The sequence below is a fragment of the Atractosteus spatula genome, chromosome 5 (assembly GCF_055471065.1).
Source record: "Atractosteus spatula isolate fAtrSpa1 chromosome 5, fAtrSpa1.hap1, whole genome shotgun sequence".
Taxonomy (NCBI): domain Eukaryota; kingdom Metazoa; phylum Chordata; class Actinopteri; order Semionotiformes; family Lepisosteidae; genus Atractosteus; species Atractosteus spatula.
In genome coordinates this window covers 48,078,097-48,097,588 of record NC_142710.1, presented here as the reverse complement: position 1 = coordinate 48,097,588, position 19,492 = coordinate 48,078,097, and the positions used below count along the sequence as shown (strand labels likewise).

The 19,492-nt window shown below is 36.9% G+C and overlaps 1 protein-coding gene across 2 annotated transcripts in view; it reads left to right on the top strand.

The window, feature by feature from the left end:
- The first annotated feature begins 9,419 nt into the window (after positions 1 to 9,419).
- adamts9 (ADAM metallopeptidase with thrombospondin type 1 motif, 9) overlaps positions 9,420 to 19,492 on the top strand; it is a 56,381-nt gene continuing 46,308 nt past the window's right edge. For both annotated transcript variants that reach the window (XM_088916322.1, XM_088916323.1), the window contains exons 1-11: positions 9,420 to 9,522; positions 9,773 to 10,173; positions 11,986 to 12,148; positions 15,086 to 15,372; positions 15,842 to 15,925; positions 16,028 to 16,152; positions 16,623 to 16,663; positions 16,900 to 17,005; positions 17,530 to 17,676; positions 17,928 to 18,069; positions 18,728 to 18,832. In XM_088916322.1, the coding sequence (XP_088772448.1) occupies positions 9,420 to 9,522; positions 9,773 to 10,173; positions 11,986 to 12,148; positions 15,086 to 15,372; positions 15,842 to 15,925; positions 16,028 to 16,152; positions 16,623 to 16,663; positions 16,900 to 17,005; positions 17,530 to 17,676; positions 17,928 to 18,069; positions 18,728 to 18,832 (1,704 nt within the window). The remainder of the gene's footprint in view (positions 9,523 to 9,772; positions 10,174 to 11,985; positions 12,149 to 15,085; positions 15,373 to 15,841; positions 15,926 to 16,027; positions 16,153 to 16,622; positions 16,664 to 16,899; positions 17,006 to 17,529; positions 17,677 to 17,927; positions 18,070 to 18,727; positions 18,833 to 19,492) is intronic.

Sequence of the window (19,492 nt, the reverse complement as noted above, 5' to 3'; positions counted from 1 at the left end):
TTTAATTCTGATAGGCATGTTTTAGCATAGTCCCATAATGGTCACATAAATACTTTGTAATGTGATGGATTTAACATGTTTTCTATATAGGATTCATATTCAAGTTACACAGGAAGTGTGTATACAAATTCTAATTTTTAAATACAAAATACTCAAATTCAGAAATTGGCCTGGGAAAACTGGTACAACTACAATTGAGAAGAGGACAGAATGTACCTTTCTAGTTAGTTCTAATTATGTCATTACTTTTACAATAATACGGGTGGAACATAATACTTATTTCTGATGTGCATTCTCAATGTCTAAGTTTGTTCCCAACTATGACTTGAAAGTCACGTTAATTCAATTGCATCACCTGTCTGACATTATGGAACAGCAAGTACAGTAGCAGTGATCAGAACATTCTTCAGTTTATAAGAATACCTGTATAACCCTCACAGAAAATTCTAATCACCACAGATAACTTAAATCTTTAATACACTCACAGCTATTACCATTTCTGGATTTTTGAAGGGTGCTTAATGCATGCCATAGAGAGTACAACTTTGCCAAAATTCCAGCTCTCAAGGGAGACATGATGTCTCAGCGAAGCATCTTTCCAGACCACTGGTTGCTTGCTAAAAGCCAAGACGTCATTGACATATCAAACACTTCAGAGAATCAAATATATATCATCGATCACACACTGCAATTTTTTAAGCAGCCCCCAAAATAAATTTGATACACTCAAACCTTATCAAGGTTACAAATGCCTTTATCAACACATTTGTAACCTTACTTTAACATCTTTTTTCATTTAAATATTAATTTCCTATCATACTTCCTACATCTAGAAATAATACCTACAGTATGTACTATGAATACGTATTAAGCATTTTAATATATGTCTACGACTGAATTAATCTGGAATGCAGTGGGCCAGGGTGGCATGGTGGCACAGAGATTAGCATTCCTCTCTCATAGTTCAGTTCAGTTCTGTGTTCATTTCCTGGGGTGTTATCTGCGGGGAGTCTGTCTGTATGTTCTCCCCGTGTCTGTGCGGGTTTTCCAACGGTGCTCCAGTTTCCTTTCACAGTGCAAAGATATGTTGGTTTCAGTAAACGTGGCCCTTGGGTGAGTGCATGTTTATCTGTGTGTGTGCCCTGCAATAGACTGGCATCCCATCCAGTGTATCCCACCTTGTGCCCAATGCTTCCTGGGAACCGGCTCTGGGCCACTGTGACCCTAAATTATTAGATAAGCAGTTATTGAAGGTGATATAATGTAATGTTGATATAATGGGTCATTTGTTTAAAAGATTCTTCACTATTTATTAGACAAAAGCTTCTGTCTCTAGATTAATACACCCTACTTGTGTTTTATTTTTACTATTATCATGTTACAGAGTTTAGTGGTCAGTTTTGGACTTGATGTGCAAAAGAGAATTGTGAAGTGCTAAAAGGTCAATATCTGTGCTCAGCAATCCATATAGAATAACATTGGTAAATCAAAAAATATTTAACTCTTGCAATTGTTGAACAAAAGAGAATGTACTGACTAATGCTTGATTGTTTCAACATTAAAGCTATGTCTGAGTAGGTAACAGTAAGCCTTTCCATTACACCTTTACATTTTCCAAATCTAAAACAGAAATTAAACTCCTTGACTTATTTTGTGTTCTTATCCGCTTGTCAGAGCTGGGGAGGAAGTGCAGTTAAATTGTTAAAGTATGCCCTCAGTCCACAGAGGCGCAACCCAGGAACTAGTAGTTCAAAATTAAACCCTGCCTGAGACTCCTACTGTCAGGTCTGTGGTAATAATGTCTCTACGTCAGTATGAAGAAATTGGAAGTGAATAAAACACAACTACGATACTGAAGTATTTATCTTATGCCACTCTCCTTTAAACATTTCCAAAAGAAGTAAAATCTATAAAAGCATGGAACTTTACTTCTTGTTCCAACAACATAAATCTGTACTTTCTGCTACAATTCTGCCACTCTGTAAGGGAAACGTGAGGAAAGAAAGAGTTAAAGATCAGATTACATTTGATAGGGCTCCAAGACATGAGGACCACAGGAGTCAAGACATTTTTCTTTTCTGTCCCTGTTTCATTCAGACACAGCATAACACCAACAGTCTTCTAACATTTTCCTAGAAAATCTGTACTAGTGATGTATATACTGTATAGGCTTTGAGTTATATATGTGTTTATAATTAAAAACATGCATCTTACTTGAAGACAGCATTAAATTAATCATTCCCTTACTGGAATTACAGTCAAAAAGATTAACTAGTCGTGAATACTGTAATAAAACATGTGTGCTCGTCTTGTAAAATTCGTTTATGCAAGTCCTCACTATTGTCTCTTGTAATAACATTATATATTGCAGAAGAACGAAGGGATTGTTATTGTTTTAGGAGTCTACATTGCAGTCTTTATAATGCTGCAATTAAGCATTTCTTTTTTGCTTTGTGTGGCTGCATGCATTTTATAACTTGCTAATGAAATATGCATATACAGGTATACTGTATACACCTCTCTTCTGAGAATTTTATCAGTGTCAATTTTAAGGTAGCCATGTGTAACGTCACATAAAATAACTTAATTTTCAAAGCACATATGTATGTATATAAGTACAGTCTGGCCCCCACCTAAAAATCAAAATTGTACTTTTTTTTCTTACAACCTGAGTTTAACTGAAAAACTGTCTCAGAGGTTGAAGTATTCTGATTTTGATCACCTTGGTGCAAGGGCAAATTCAAGATGTAGTTACTGCCTTAGCACTGAAGTTAATAGCCTGTCCCAGATTGGTGATTTTATACAAACGTAACAACAATGTAGTATAATGAATTTGCACCAGACCAATCACATTATAGTGGGAGGTAAAACCTGCCTACTGCAAAGAAAACTGAAAATAATCTGACAATGACACAGCCTTGCTTGACTCCTGTCATAAATTCAAATAACTGTGGAAGATCTTTTGTGCCTATGGAATATTTTTAAATACAGCCAGAAGACAAACAATACCAGCATTAGCATCATTGTTTGTAATCAAGGTGATTATCATCTGATATTAATTTTGCTGGACTAACCACGTTGTCCAAATTTCCAATTCCCAAAGCAAGTTTATTATTTTGTCCAGATGTGAGAAGGGCACAGGAAACACTTAACAGATGTCCTCAAGGCCAGCATGAAGATGTGCAACAAGATCAACTTTTACAAGGACCACCTTGGCTAGAGAAAGCGTCGGCTGCAAGGGTCTTATCTCTTCAAAACCATACAATGACAACCAGGTCAGAAGTCCATTAACTCCCATTCTACTCAGGAGAATGTCCAAGCTACAAAAGACTCTTTTGTAGATTGGTTTCATCATCTATCTTCGGACCAGCAAATAAGACAATCGTGAAAGACAATCACCCTCAACTGCAAGTGATTACAAGAGAGCTTTATTTCAATCCAGCTCCAGATGATACCCATCTCTTTATTACAGTAACTGAATGTTCATTAAACAGGAAAGAAAATAATAACAATAGTAAATGCTTTCCACATCCTACAACAGCGCTGAGGAGATATCAATCACTGCAAGATGTGCAAGTGCTTGTATTGTATCTGTGAGAAGGGGTGGCAAGGAAGAGCAGACAGATGGCATTTCCCACCCAAAGACACTCCCACAATGTTATTTTGTCCCTTCTGCACATGTACTGTATGTTTGGTTATAATTTAATACACCTGGATGAGGGCAGTTCTAAAACTTAGAAATTGATTGTGGGGTGATCCCAATAGCACATTCCAATTGATCTTTTATGAGCTGAATGCAAATTTTAAAATATATTACAATTAATTTTAAAATATGTCCCAAACAGAAAAACTGAAATCAATTTACCTGCGATTTTGGACAAGGGTTAGGAAGCATTGGTCTACAGAACTGTGTGGTTCTTTTAAAAATGCAAATGAAATATAGTTTGTGCCATCCTCAAAATCACCTCACCAGGAAATGTTAATGAGCCAAACACCTCAAATGTTATGCTGATCAGTGTCCCTAGAGCTAATTATGAAACACTGCTCAAAGCACAGCTTCAAAATCACATTTTGCAACACATATAAAAAAAATATCCTAACACTGTGCTCATAGTCAAGCACTCAGACATTTGCCTAAGTTTTAGTGCCTTGCAGATTAGGTGATCATAATCTGGGTCAAGGTGTCTCATTTCCAAAGAAAATCTAATAAAATAAAATATTAAAGATTTCACATTTGCCATTTGTGTTGCTACAGTTTCTAGAATACTTACTTTACCCTCTAAAAAGCTATTTACAGAAATATTACTTGCTCAAAACACTGCATGTACATTACATTTATATTATATGCAGCCTGAGTAAACACTTTATACACAGAATTGCAAGCTTTTGTACCCTTTTAACAGTTTCGTCTGAAAAGTCAACTTTCCTGAGGTTTCTGAAACCACATAAGATAATTCTACACCATCTACACAACAGTAATTACCAGTGCCTTTAGTAATTATTTTAAATAGCCAATTTCCTCACAACAGGGTACAGTTACATTAAAAGTAACACGCACATACATACTGTAAGACCGACTGTCAGTTTAAATGTTGATGGCATAATGATCTCAAAATCCCATTTGCCATTTAAGAACACCAAGTGCTTTGGTTTATATTCAGTAAAGAGTCCTTTATAATATTTTCAAGGAAACAAATTGTGCTCAGTATTTCCAAAAAGGGAAATCTAGCCTTTGAACAGAGCTGTGTGTCTAAAACAAGGACCTGGTAAACTCTAATGGAATTCTCTTCCACTCCTTTCTTAAGGCAGTGACTACGTGTGGACTAGTTTCAGGAGACCATGGCTGGGGTGCATGACATCTTCTAAGAGCATCCCAGACACATAAAAGGAGTCTGTCACCAGGCGGCAAGACCAGTCACCACACCTCACCATTTCTCCACTGACAAGGAACCTGTGAGTGAGGTTGTTTGGATGGCAACATCATGATCCAACCATCTATTATCAGAACGCTGCTTATTCCTGGTCAGAGAAATGTGGGAAACTGGCACCTGCCCTGCAAATAAAGGGTGCAAGGCTGAAACATATCCTGGAGGGGCTGCCAGACCAGCAAGGAACACATGCACACACATACTGTACAACATGGGACAAATTAGCAAATTAGAGATACAAATGAACTAAATCAGATAATAATTGGGCCATATTACTAAAGCTTGTTTTAAAACAATGCAATGTGGATTTATAAAATGGTGTTTATAGCAGATGGAATCTCCAGCACATCCTACCAGTCAAAAATACATTGAATTTACAGTTGAATTTATCATTTGGCATCAGAATGAACAAGTTTTTTCCCCATAGATTCTCAAGAAAAACAACTGAACATTGAGGAGTGACACATACAGTATGACTCAACTGAAAGACTTAGGTATGAATTGATGTCAGTGCAAACAAACATCACTGAGACATCTGAATGTATAAATATTTTGTTTACATGTTCCTACATCATGAACAGTTCGTTTTATCAGGAGACAAGAGCACTGCTTGCAGTTTGTGATTAGGAATTGTTAAGAGCTGCTGTTTGGTACTGTACATGCATGTGTGATAATGTGGCTGTGTGGAACATACTCGTAAGCGATTGAGCGCAATAATTACTTCCCACCTATGGCTTACTCAGCATAGTGTTTTTTTCCCCAAGAAAATAGAAAAAATCACATCAAGCCTTGGTTTTATAATACTTTTAAAGCTTTGTGCCTGCAACCATCTAAACCTGGAGAATGGAAATTTCTTCAAATGGAGGCTCACAAACAATAGTAAATTATATGCACTCTTGATACAACAGTATCAATGTTGCTAAAATAAGCATGTAAATAAGATACTCCTACAATAAGCCACTTACTTGCAAAACCTGGAAGATGAAACACACACTACTACGTAAAAGTCTTAGGAATTTTGCACTGTTCTGCTCTTTTCACCCATTGTCTTTCTTTTCATGCAGTAAACTATTTCGAAGACCTTCTTCTACTAAAACTGTAGCCATGTTATTTTAAACCAACTTTAATCCCGATGGATCAGCATTTGGCCCTTTTAGCCAAAAAAATAACCCTTTTAGCTTTATAGATAGTTAGAGAGGAACAAATGTGTTATTGACAAGGGGAATCTGACGGTCATCATTTGGAATCAAATTTAGTAAATGTGAGGGATTAGCTACTATAACACTTCAAACTGACTACACTACAGTTTACACTGAGATGTTGTAATCATATTTTAAAAGATTCTGATCAATGTAAAGATTACTAAATGACAAGCATTCTTTCTTCTCACCCAAACTAGGCTGTATAAATAGCAAGTAATAGGTTTATTCCATGCTGAAAAGAGAAGAAAGAAAACACAACGTTTCAGCCGTGGAGCCTTCTTCAGGTGTCAATAATAGTATATTACGACAGGTGTATTCATAACAGTCAGAGTTGTTATAGCAGTAGGGAACAGTAGTGGAGTGTTTGAGAAAGTTATTGATGCTAATAACATAAAGATATTGTAACCCTTGATTCTGTCTAAAATGGCTAAACCTTTTAAACGGTGGTGTAAAATACAGTGAAAAGGGAATATTGACAGAAGGTCTTAAGATAAACCAAGTGTGATGCTTATTTTAGCAAGAAATATATTGACAAAGAGCTGTAGATTGAATATGACTCTACTTAGTATTGTATCTTCCTCATTCATCAATGACAAGATGCACTGATATGTATCAAAATCATTAACAATACCGTATGCAAAATTCCACAAAATAACTCTATGAATATTAAATCTAACCATTCTAATGGTCAAAATTATACAAACAGCAAATAAAGTTCCACACAAATCAGGTAAACAGTATTTTTTTGAGAAATTATGAAGTACCACACCCACCTACCCATAATGTGTGTCATGATATTTTACTACATTTATTGAATAATTTTTCATCCATCCATTTTCTAATCGCTTCTTCCAATTCAGGGTCACAGGGGAGCTGGAGTCTATCCTGGTAAGTATAACAAATACGCCCCTGCATATAACAGAGCTCTCAGCCGCCCGGGCTGAGGGAGGTCTCCTTTAGCTCAGCTGGCAAGCCCCCTGTTGCGTGATGCCGGAGACCTGTGTTCGCTCCCAGGCAGTGAGGGACGAACTGGCAGGGTAGGAGTGGCAAGGGCAGAAACCCCAAGAACCGTTACACAAGCAACAGGATTGCAAGGCAGACACACAGACATGCACACCTGGGGCCAATTTTCCCAGAAGCCAATTAACCTACCACTGGTAAGTTGTTGTTTTTTTTTCAGACTGTGGAAGGAAACTAGAGCACCTGGAGAAAACCTATGCAAAAATGGGGAGAACATACAAACTCCATGTAGATGTTCAGGTGGGTAGCTGCATCAGCATGCGTAGGCTGCAAAGGAACAAGTAATAGGTTTATTCCATGCTGAAAAGAGATGAAAGACGTCTCAGCCGTGGAGCCTTCTTCAGGTGCGTCGCCTGAAGAAGGCTCCACGGCCGCCGAAACGTTGTGTTTTCTTTCTTCTCTTTTTAGCATGGAATAAACCTATTACTTGTTCCTCCATGTAGATAGCAGCCCAGGTCTGGAATTGAACCAGGGCCCCAGTGCTGACAGAAATGCTAAACACTTTGCCTTCAAATTATTTTAAGACACAATATTTTTGTTTCTTACACATTAAGCTGTTGTAATAAAAGCAATCAGAATTTAAAAAAAACAAAACAAATTAATTTAATTTACTTTTACGAATGCAGTATTTTTCACAGATTTGTTGGGGGAACACGTCAATAGTAAAACATTTAAATAAACGTGTTATATTTGGTAAAAAGATTGAGTTTTATCTTAATAATAATCAGCAAAGGTATCATTGTAAGCTATTAACTACTTCAAGAAAATACATTTGAAAAGGTCACTAATATAACAAATAAACTTGCTGCCCATAAGTGAGCAACCATCTTACAATCTTGACAAATGACCTTCCTCAATAAGGTTTTTAAAGGGTTTTGGGCTTAACAAAATAATTATTTTAAAAAGCAAATCTAAATTCACTGCACAAAGTATTCCCTAAATCACATGAAAATAAAAGGGCTCGCAGGAATATTAGTCCATTCATTTCTGTCTAGGACAATTTATCACAATGACGAGCCTTTCACAATGATCAGAACAAATGATTTTTAGTAAACACTGCCTACAATCCTTCCTATCAAAATGTTTGGACCTTAACTATTACTTCTGTGTGGCCATCTGTTGGAAACAAACCAGTGATCCTTGAGTTCTCTGATAGCGCACTGTAAGAATTTATCCGAGCCCCTGGGTGAGGAAAGGGGAAGTTATCTTTGGGGAAATGATCAATTATGTAATTCTCTTCAGATAACTTTAGAAATTCCTCCACACGTACGATTTCTTTCGTATTTCAAGACGAATTAAGTGTTTTGGACGTCGCCCTAGATATGGGCGTTTCCCAAACAAATAAACAATTTAATAAACATGTAACATCTGACGGTTTTTAAATTATATAGCGCTTTCCAGAGAAGACTTGACACCTTGTTGTCATTACAATTACAAAAGACGGTGCTAAAATACCGGCGTCATTCCAAATTAACACTGGGGACACACACTGTAGATCCAATACACAATTTTTTAGTTACTACTTCTCTTTCACCTGATGTGTATTCACTAGTTAATCTTGGAGTCCGTCGTATCCCTCTTTTAATAAGTTTATATCATTTTTACGATGGTATAAAAGCTCACACTTTTTGTGTTTTCAGGAATTCCACAACGACTCCTTTTGTTGTGATGTATTTTCAAATCATGCGTCTTTGAACTGCTAAAAATGTGTTAACAGGTGAAAGAAACGGCTTCGTTTTTCTTCCATTAACTCCCCTAATTAAAACATCTAAAGAGCCAAGACTTTCTTAGACCTATAAGACTGCATCTTTTCGTGATATTTCATTGCACCTTCCAATGTGTAGATCAATGCAACCTGTTATTTACTGATATAATTTCCTGCACATTTGGGTAAAGAATAACTCCAGTCTCCTACTATGGTTGAGCCCCGGGATTGGCTGTATAACACAAGAAGATTTTAATCCCGCCCATTTTGAGTTTTTTTCTGAGTCAAGCTGTGCTGGGGGGAAAGTATCCCACCAGAACTGTCTGTGCCTGAACCCCTCTTTACATTATGCATGTTCACCAGAGATTACGTGAGAGCTTTTCGATAAAACGCAAATCACCGATACAAAAGCTATCACTTACGAGTCGGAGATAAAACAAGCTGGATGAAGCACTCTCTTACACTGTGAAGGTTGGGACAAGAGCTCTAACCGAAGCCCATCTGACAGAGGGGTAGAAGGAATACTGTAATATAAGGGTTGCTTTCTAAATAAGGCGGATAATCATGCATCTTGTGTTTTGGGCACTGGGATTTTTAACACTACTCCCAGACTTCTTGAATGTAGCAGCAACAACTACAGGGAAACCCATCTTAAATGCAAGACAAGGTAAAGTTATCCAAATACATTTTTACGCATGCTTACAGGGGAAAACGGATGAATGTCTGATTTTCTTCTGGACTTAAATGATTAAGTATGTAGCATACATTGTTTGCAAACTTCTAGGATATTCAGGCTACAAAATATTGTTTTATAGGTTTAGTTGAAAAACTCAAAGTAATATAATCCTTGCAAATTGAAAATATGTCTAATGTGTGACCACTTCGTGTCCACTTAATCTTTTTTCTCCCGTTTTCAGCAAAACTGCTGGAGCAGCTGAGTGTGTTTGAGATAGTGACTCCTGAAAGGGTAAATGAATCTGGCGAGGCAGTGCCCACAAGCATGCACTTCAAAAGGAGAAAACGGAGCATTGATAGCTCAGGCAACCTCATTGATCCCTGGGCCACGTCTGAATCGCAAATTCATTACAGAATATCGGCTTTTGGACAGCATTTTCACCTTAACCTCACACCCGACTCTGGATTTATTGCACCCTCCTACACGGTCACGTTACTGGGAGTACTCAGAAATAACCGTACGGATTTTTCATCAGATGGGGAAGAAGAAGAAGAAGATACCGATTACAAGCACTGTTTCTATAAAGGGCACGTAAACGCAAAACTAGAACACACTGCAATCATTAGCCTCTGTTCAGGATTGGTGAGTAGGGGCTCATTTAAATATTTTTTTCCCCACCACATTATTTCTAAAGTGTAAAAAGACCCTTTTAATATACTTAATGCCTTTTTTCTTTGTTGCCATCGACTAGTTGCTTCACAGTCTTACGATCTTAAAAGTATAAATTAGAAAATATTACTTTCTGTAGCGCGTAATTGCGCCTTTATGATAAGAAGCATACACTTACATGGAAATCTGTTGTAAATTGAAAACTGCACTGCACTTATGCTCACCACATACAGATGTGCAAGCATGTACTGGCCAATAAGTCGTATTTCTTTAAAAAAAACTGCAGCTGATGACGTTACATGTACACCAAGAGAAAGCACCACTGTCAATATGACGTCAATTTGACCCGAGTGGGATTTTGTGGGAGGGGAGACTCTTGAAAAGCTGTTGGCCAATTCTGCGCACTACTGGATTGTATTATCTAAAGTGATATCTATAAAATCTCTCAAGGTTTAAACAATTTGTTGAAAAAGCCTCACTAGTGTAAGAAGTAAAACTTAGGCTGATTGATGCGCACACATTAGCAACGTAACGGACACTTACAGAGCTACCGTTGCCTTTGAACTCAGAAATTTAGTTGTGTTTAGCTTTAGTGCAGTTTTAGAAGACATTTTAACATTCATTTTTGAGAGATTATGTACTTACCCAAGTAATTGCAAAAAAAAAGTTGTTTTCCTCCATCCTTCCAAAGAGGGACAGCCCCAAGACAGACCTTGTAACTGCGCTGATTTATCAACAGTAATGATTTCCATTTTATCGAGTTTCCCACGTGCTCCAGAAATAGAACAGACAAGGAATGCACTTCTTTAAAAAAAGTCTCTCTCAAAAGTTACAAGTAGGTCAACACGACTCGCCAAATGCGTTTCGTTGAAGATGCCTGCGTAGTATTAGTTTGTTTACCTGGTAAGAATTGTTTGGGATGTCTTTGCGTGGGCGGTCCCGTCTTAACTACCCCAGCAGTGACTCTTTTAAGGAACCGGTTGCACGGACACAACAATCTTTTTTAAACGATAAATTCAGGGTATCCCTTTTTGAGCGAGTATGAGTCGTGCACTATGACCGATGTAAATCAATTAGGTTTTAGGGTGTACAAATATTCTGATTGAATTGCACTGGTGAATATTTTGAATAGGGCAAGGCGTAATGTTATCATCCATAAAACCACCTTAAAAGAATTTTTGAAAATGATGGATATTAATGTGGCAGTCCAACACGATACTTTTATTTTGTTTATGCAATCAAAACAAACAAAACAGTTTCCTAAAATAAGTGATTGTTTACAAGAACAATTCTAACTGCATGTCGAAACTTTACTACTTGTAATGAGTGTAAAAAGGCTAAAACTGATTACCTTTATTACTGTGACGCAGTTTATTGGTTGAGTTGTGTGCAAGTTAGTGTCTTGATCTGTATTATTTACGTTCTGCTTTTTTCTGTTTACTTGGTCAGTAGTGATAAAAGCCCAGCAGAGAACCAGTTTTTTTTCTTCCTGAATTAGCGAATGTGGAGACTCAGTTTTGGCATTCAGGCAGTGCTGATCTAAGTTGGAAGGTGTACAAATGACTTTGATGTTCAAGCATGCTTGTTTACTAGACAGAAGTTTAAAAGTACAGTCTTCACAAAATACAAATAGCACCTGTCCCTTTTTTATTTCTGAACTATTTCTAACTACAGCTGTATTTAAAGCTGATAGTGCAGGATATGTAGGATAAACAAAATTTCAAGTGCCAGCTCACATATGTTGATCAGTTAAGCAAAACTATTTACCCATTTTTGTTTCCAAAGCTTGGCACTTTTAGGTCTCCTGAAGGGGAATATTTTGTAGAACCTCTCCACAGCTACGATGGGAAATACTATGAAGAAGAACACAACAAACCTCATCTTGTCTACAGAAAGGATGCTCCTGTGAAAAAAACAGCAGGGGACAAAAATACATGTGATGTTTCAGGTAAATGCATGTTGATGATCTGAACTGATGCATTTTTGTGATACGAAACATAAGCAATGACACGCAATCATGACCATTTTCACTGTCTTCAATGGATTGAACACGCACAGAGAATGTTCCTCTCACTTCAATACTCATTTGTGCCTCACTTTGGTTAAGTATATCACATGTCCCTCTTACCTGAACAGGAGGATAAAATTAGACTAAAACTGCCCTTCACAATTCAGTTACCAAGCTAAATCCATAATGTTAAAGCAAAACAGTCACTTATCAAGAGTCAGGTGCTTTGTGGACAGTGTGAAAGTTTCAGTGAGATGAAAGAAGAGCCTACTGTAGGAATTTCAAACATTTTAGATAATGAGAAAGGTCTGCAAGCTGGATGGGGTCATTCAGTCCATTTTGAACTGAAGAAATTAAAAGTTTTCAAGATAAGTGGAACATGTAATATAGTGTGCTGGCAAAATGTGTTTGCTCTTTAAAAAAATAGAAGTGAAAACATTTATCTTTTTTGTCCTGTCTGTTCAGAACGATGTAGTGTTTGTTTTGCAGCTACAGGTTTGTCACTGGCTAGAATGCTGTTTCGTTTTAGATACAGTAGGTTTTTTCTCCAGAATGAAACTCCTGTAACACTCCTGCAGAAACATTGGAGGAGTAGAAGCTGCTTTATTTTATGAATGTTAATAATATAGCAAATGTCACTACAGAGTTGTATTTCTCAGATACTTGCCTGAGCTCCCACTGTCTTATTTCAGGTTTAAAGAGATATGTGATGTGCATGTTGGAATTTGCCTTGAAGTTGTTGATAAATTGTCACCTTAGGATAAAGCCAAACAAGTTTCAGTCCTGCTAAGTTTTGTATGTATTTGGTTTGTAACTGCTTTAAGTTGGTCGTCATCTCTCCACTTTGATAGTGAATGAAGTGATTAGACTGTGTTTAAAAAGATCTATTACTAACAGAACACAAAGTTACATTATGAGAACTAAAAATCTGCCCTCCATCCCTTTCTTCATATAATGTCATGCAAGAACGTATTGTAGAAGCTGCACTCAGTGCAGTAAATAAACAGGAGCAAATTAATTTTATTTTTAGATAATATTGTGTCTAAAACTCCTCAATGTTAGTAGGATTTGTATTCATTGAAACTTGTTACAACTGTTTTTGATCTTTACAATAGATATTTGGGCTATGATAATATTATTTGTTAAAGAATGCATTAAAAAAATTCTGAATGAGAATAAAATGCAGCTGTCAGAACCTACTAATGTATTTGAAAAATGTGACATGATGACTTTTATTTTCTAAGAATAATTTTCCTAGTATGCATTTGCAGATCTCAAACAGGAAAGCAGATTTTATGCAGAAGATAAAGTATGGTATCAAACAATCTCTGTTTATTGGTTCAAATTCCCATTGCCTCTTGCCTGTTGCCACTTAAACTTCCTTTAACCTTTACAGTACAAAGATCAGAAAATCCATCCAGTACTATTAAGGTATTGTAGAAAAGTAATACAGTCTTCAGTAATTTAAATTTGAGTTTCTGTGAGATAAATTCTGGATGGTGTTAATCCAACACATAAAATGAGAGGCCATATCTCTTTTGCTTTATTATTTACTAGCACTCCATTAACAGCTGCTTTATGTTATCATGTGACATTTCCCTCTTTATATAATGGTCGGTAAAAAAATATTGAGTCTTGCTGTAGATGTCTTAAACAAGCAAATGTGTTATGAATAGTGGTTCAAGGGATATGTAGAAGGAAAGATCAGTTTGTTGTTCTCCATCTGCAGTGCTGAGTGAGATTTGGTAGTATTTTAATCACAACCAATTTTATTTTGCTGCCTTCCATCCACTACAGAATCAAAGCTTTCCATTTCCTTACATTCCAAGGCTTGCGTTGTATTTATCGATGCTATAATATGTCAGTCGGTGCTTTTATTGCAACAATATTAACCACGTGGAAAAGATGGGGGTTCATTGACAAAATAGTGAAAAGATGGAGTGCTTTATCATGGTAAGAAACACACAGAGGGAGGGAGACGATATGCTATACACCTGTTTGTAAAGATTCCATCTACTTGTTCTCGGGGCGATGTTACAATAATGTTGGCTGATATGAACAGGAAAGCAGCAATTACATAGTACTGATTAAGAATTTGGGTAATAATCTCGTAATGACAAGTACTTCAGCAATTAAAATGGACTACTGCCTGGTCTTGGTCTTAAGTGTTCAGTACTTTAGAGTTGCCTAGTGTTTACTAAAACCTAAATTCCTACAAATACTAGAAATTTGATTTCATTTTTTTTTCTTGAGGAGACATGCTTGGCTCCATGTTAGTACCATGGCTGTTTACCAGACTCACCTAACATGAACCTCCCTCTCCTGCTTTTCCAAGGCCTCTGGAGCAATGCAGTTCCCAATGAGAGCTTCTTTTGAGCTCCATTTTCTTGTCTATGTATTCTGTAAATTGTGCTGAATCATTATAACAGAAATCAAATTAATTATTTAAACTTCTCCTTGAACACTGGGAAGAAAACAGGTAAGACGGAGATATTATGTCAGGGGGCCTAGCCTGTTCAGGATGTTTTTTTTTCTTTAAGAGCACATAATGACTGTAATTTCTGAAATGTAATTTTCGCATTGGCAGGGAGATCAGTTTTGTTAAGCTTAGTTGGGCTGAAAATACAAAGAAAACAACGGCACATTTTTCTTGTTTCTAAGGTTGGATTGTTTTGTTTTCAAAACCCGCAAAAATTGCCATTAATAATCTGGAAAACAGTATATAACCTTAAATTGTCTTTTGTTAGAAATTTAAATCATGTTTTGAAATGTCCAAAAAGAGTAAATAGCTAAAGACAATTTTGACTCTGCTTTCATGCGCTTTTAAATATGAATCTCTTTGATCAGTACTCAGATTCATTTCAATATTTTTTTAAGGACACAAACATAGACATAGAAGATTTAAAGGAAAACTGAAGAAAGGACATCCAGGCAGTATGTTTGAAGATTTGGAAACTTTACGAGGCAGGATACCTACAGGTGACCTGGTCACAGGCGAGAAGAAATGGAATGGCAACCATACCTCTGACTCAGGAGCCCACAGGAGATCGAAACGTTTTCTCTCATACCCTCGATTTGTTGAAGTCATGGTGGTGGCAGACAACAAGATGGTTGACCATCACGGGAATAACCTTCAGCACTACATTCTGACATTAATGTCTATTGTAAGTCTTCATGTTTTTTTGTTGCCTTTTTTTTAATTTTTGGCAATTTAATAGGTGATGCGCATTTGCACAAAGCACATTTTTAAATAATGTGTGACCTGCAAATCGAAGAGAAAAGTCTTGCATGTGTGGATTGCCGGACTGACTTCTAAAAACTTTGCACACGATTGTAGCTCGTCATGCAGGAGGCCAGCTGACCTAAATTTTAATTCTGGCAAAGGCATCAGCTTGCACTGCTGGAAAGGAGGCAACAGGCAGTTTCTCCAGCGGTGAAGTGAACCATGTTTTTCCCAGGAACATCAGACTTAATTCATGCACTTGCTGCAGTTGCAGAGTTAAAGTGTACAAGGTTTTAGCCTGCTATCCCTGCTAAAATAAAGCTGCCTGCATTCAGTACATACATATATAGGTATCAATATATTTTAATCACCTTTTGAGCTTCTAAATATATTGCATACTTATTTTGCAGGTATCCTCTATTTATAAAGATCCGAGCATTGGAAATCTTATTAATGTTGTTGTTGTGAAGTTAGTTGTTATAACAAATGAACTGGTAAGTCCAATACTTTATTTAAAAAAATCAAAACATTCAACATTAAGAAAAAATGCTGATTCTTCTAGAAAATGCTCATTCTAAATATGTTTCATTCATTAGGATGGTCCTATAATCTCATTTAATGCACAGACCACTTTAAAGAACTTCTGCATCTGGCAGCAAGCTCAGAATCAGCCTGACGAAAACCACCTTTCTCATCATGACACTGCTATCCTCATAACAAGGTAAACAGACAGTGTAACTAAAAGAGAATACTACAAATAATGTTAGGGGTGTACTTAGAAGATACAGTTTGGCCCTGGTCCCAGATCTTTCTCCAGAAAGGCCCGAGAGAGGGAAATCTCAAACACAGCCAAGGTCACTGACCTCCAGAAGAAACTGTTAGAAAGGTCACAAATAAACAGTTAGAATGCAGGCCATGCACGCAAGTTACTTTAATTAGGGCTGACATATTGACTTACTGATTAAAATGGACTGGGATGGCTCGTTTTCAGTGGATTTCTTCTGTCTTTCAAAATACTATCCTCTAGTTATACAGTAGCGTGGGTTCCTGTTTGTATTCTCATTTGCCAGCTGCTGAGAAAACATGGTCATTAACCATATTTTTGGACAGGTGGGGGGAAAATAACCACTGGTACGAGCTGTGATCGTAAAGTCTTTTTGAGTAACTTAACTATTATTTTTTCTTTTTCAGACAGGATATTTGCAGGGCACGTGATAAATGTGATACATTGGGTAAGATTTTATTTTTCCTCCTGAAATATGTGAACAGATGGATTAAAAAGACGTCATGTGGTTGGATATTTTTTCTTATTTGAACAGAGTATCCCTTTTTGGTTAGTAAAGATAATGTCTATCCTTTATCTAAAGTACTTGTATTGTTGGTCTTGTATTGTTGGAACTGTTGGTTCTTCAGTTTTTGTTCTGGCAAGAGTAAAGACAAACTTAAATTTCATGATTCTTTCTTGTAGGGTTAGCAGAATTAGGCACTGTGTGTGACCCTTACAGGAGTTGTTCCATCAGTGAAGATAATGGACTAAGCACAGCGTTTACAATAGCACATGAGCTCGGTCATGTGTAAGTATGGTGCGAGTGTTCTTATAATATGTGCTTTACTTTAACTTAAAGTTCTGTTTTAGTTAGATTTAAGTGCTGTTGCCCGGGATTGGAAATTACTGCTCATTTATTCCTGGTTGAGTGGACTTGAATGTAAAAAAGTCCCTTGAGATTACTGAGTTAAGATATTATGTTACTGACTTTCTTGGCACAGAAACCTAAAACAGTACAAATGTGAAAATGGTGGATCAAATCACTGATGTGGTCTTAATGGCAGCTGCTAGTGACTTGCTCTTGACATTTTAAGCAGTGTATGTGTCTCAGTGTAATGCTTTATAATGTGTTTCTCGAGGCTGCAAATTTGATTAATAATTTGTGTTGCTGGCCATTGCCTTACACTCACTAAGTCACAAGCTACAGCTCAGTTTTCTTCCTTTTGAAAGCTTATATAAAATCTCTAACTGATATGATTCTGAAAGAAAACACCGAACAGTAATTTAATGAGGGATTCAAAAGATATGTATTTTTTTCTTTGATATTTTTAGGTTTAACATGCCTCATGATGACAGTAACAAATGTAAAGAAGATGGTGTGAAAAACCAACAGCATGTAATGGCACCGACACTTACCTACTATACAAACCCGTGGATGTGGTCGAAATGCAGCAGAAAATACATAACAGAATTTCTTGAGTATGCAAACAACAGATTCATACATTTGAAAGCGCATGTACTATATAATTAGCCTTTTTATGCAAGATCTTCTCCTTTATATGTAGAGAAAATATTACATCAGAAGTAGTGCCAAATCCAGTGATTTTCAGATGTTTTGGTAATTGCTAAAATTAAATATTTTGCTTTGTAATTATACAGTTTCTTTACCACTGTGTCTTAGTTTTGAGGGTTTGTGCTGTTGCAGTTTAGTCACTTTTTATTTCTATTAGTACAGGGTATGGTGAATGCCTGCTTGATGAGCCAGTATCTAGACCATATTATCTGCCTCAGCAACTTCCTGGACGCTTATACAGTGTTAATAGACAATGTGAATTAATTTTTGGACCTGGAACACAGGTGTGCCCGTACATGGTAAGTGACCGTATGGAAATGATTGTAGTACCCATGATGAATTTTTATTCTCGTGCATCTGTCCTGTGATTGCTAAGTCCTGTGTAGTGGCGTTATTTGTATTAAAAATGGCAAATCTTCACTGCTGTCAGCACAAACAAAGCTGGGGTGCCTGTTTAGGCTACTCCTGTATTTATTATTTTCGACCTTTATAAAACTCTTTGGTAATGCATGTAAAGGTAAGTTCAGCAGTTCAGCCAAAATCTGTAACCAGGCATGACCAACATAATGCCTGTGATATATGTTGTGTAATATGTTATATAATGCCTTTCTGGTAGATGTGAAACATCTGTTCATGTTACAGGTCATCAAAAGGTTATCCAGTATCCCAAAACACATATTAATAAGGGGCATTAGACAGGAATAATATAAGACTGGGGCTTTGCAATAATTCATGTGAATTCTTTTTCCTAATATTGCAATTCTTGCTCATTTTTAGTTTATATATTTTAGTTCTAGTGTCTTTCGTTCTGTTTAAGTGACTAATGAAAGAAAAGGCCTTCGCATTGAACTTCAAGGTCTCTAATGCTGAGATACTTTGATATGTATTCCCTGTACCATGCCAGTATACCGCAGCTGTGTTTGTTTGATTGGCAAGTGTCTTGTTGGTGTGTGACAGACGCAGTGCCGGAGGCTGTGGTGCACGAGTCCTGACGGGGTGCAGAGAGGATGTCGCACTCACCACATGCCCTGGGCGGATGGCACAGAGTGTTCCCCAGGAAAGGTATGTGACTAACAACATCACTCACTTTCTTGAGCGCCTCTTAAAGTTCTGAGATGTGTTCGAATAGTATGACTAAATCTTCCCACTTTGATTATCACCTTGGAGTTGAAGGTTTAACCAAAGTTCCATGTTCTTTAAAAAAAAAATGTTGTGTTGCGGCATAAAGCCTGACATTTGTTTCCACTGTTCTAGTCTTTAAAATGAAGTATTTTTGTGAATTCATTACAGGCAAATTAAGATTGCCCTGTTTGTTACTTGTGTAGTAAATATTCCTCTTTAATTAGCAGTTTTCAGATTTATGCATCCTGCTTAGCTTCCTGCTTGAAAACTTATAGGGCAGTCAAACTACAGCACTACAACTGAGCCACACAGATGGCAAGAGCTTATTTTATTAACCCATTGCAGGTTGTGTCCCAGAAAGCTTCTGAAAAAATTAAATTTTTTACAATTCAAAATAGTGCCCAACATTTTTCCCCAATATTTTTCACAGAAGCAAAGCATGGTGGTTCCTTCGTGCTTAATGTCTTTAATAATCTCACCGCCCATTTAGGGGTCTTTTCCTCCTGGAATGGATGTGCCCTTAAACTTATTGCAGGTTCTTGGGCAGTATACAGTAGACGGTGGATGCCCTGTTCAGGGCTTAAATTGAAGCAAATAATC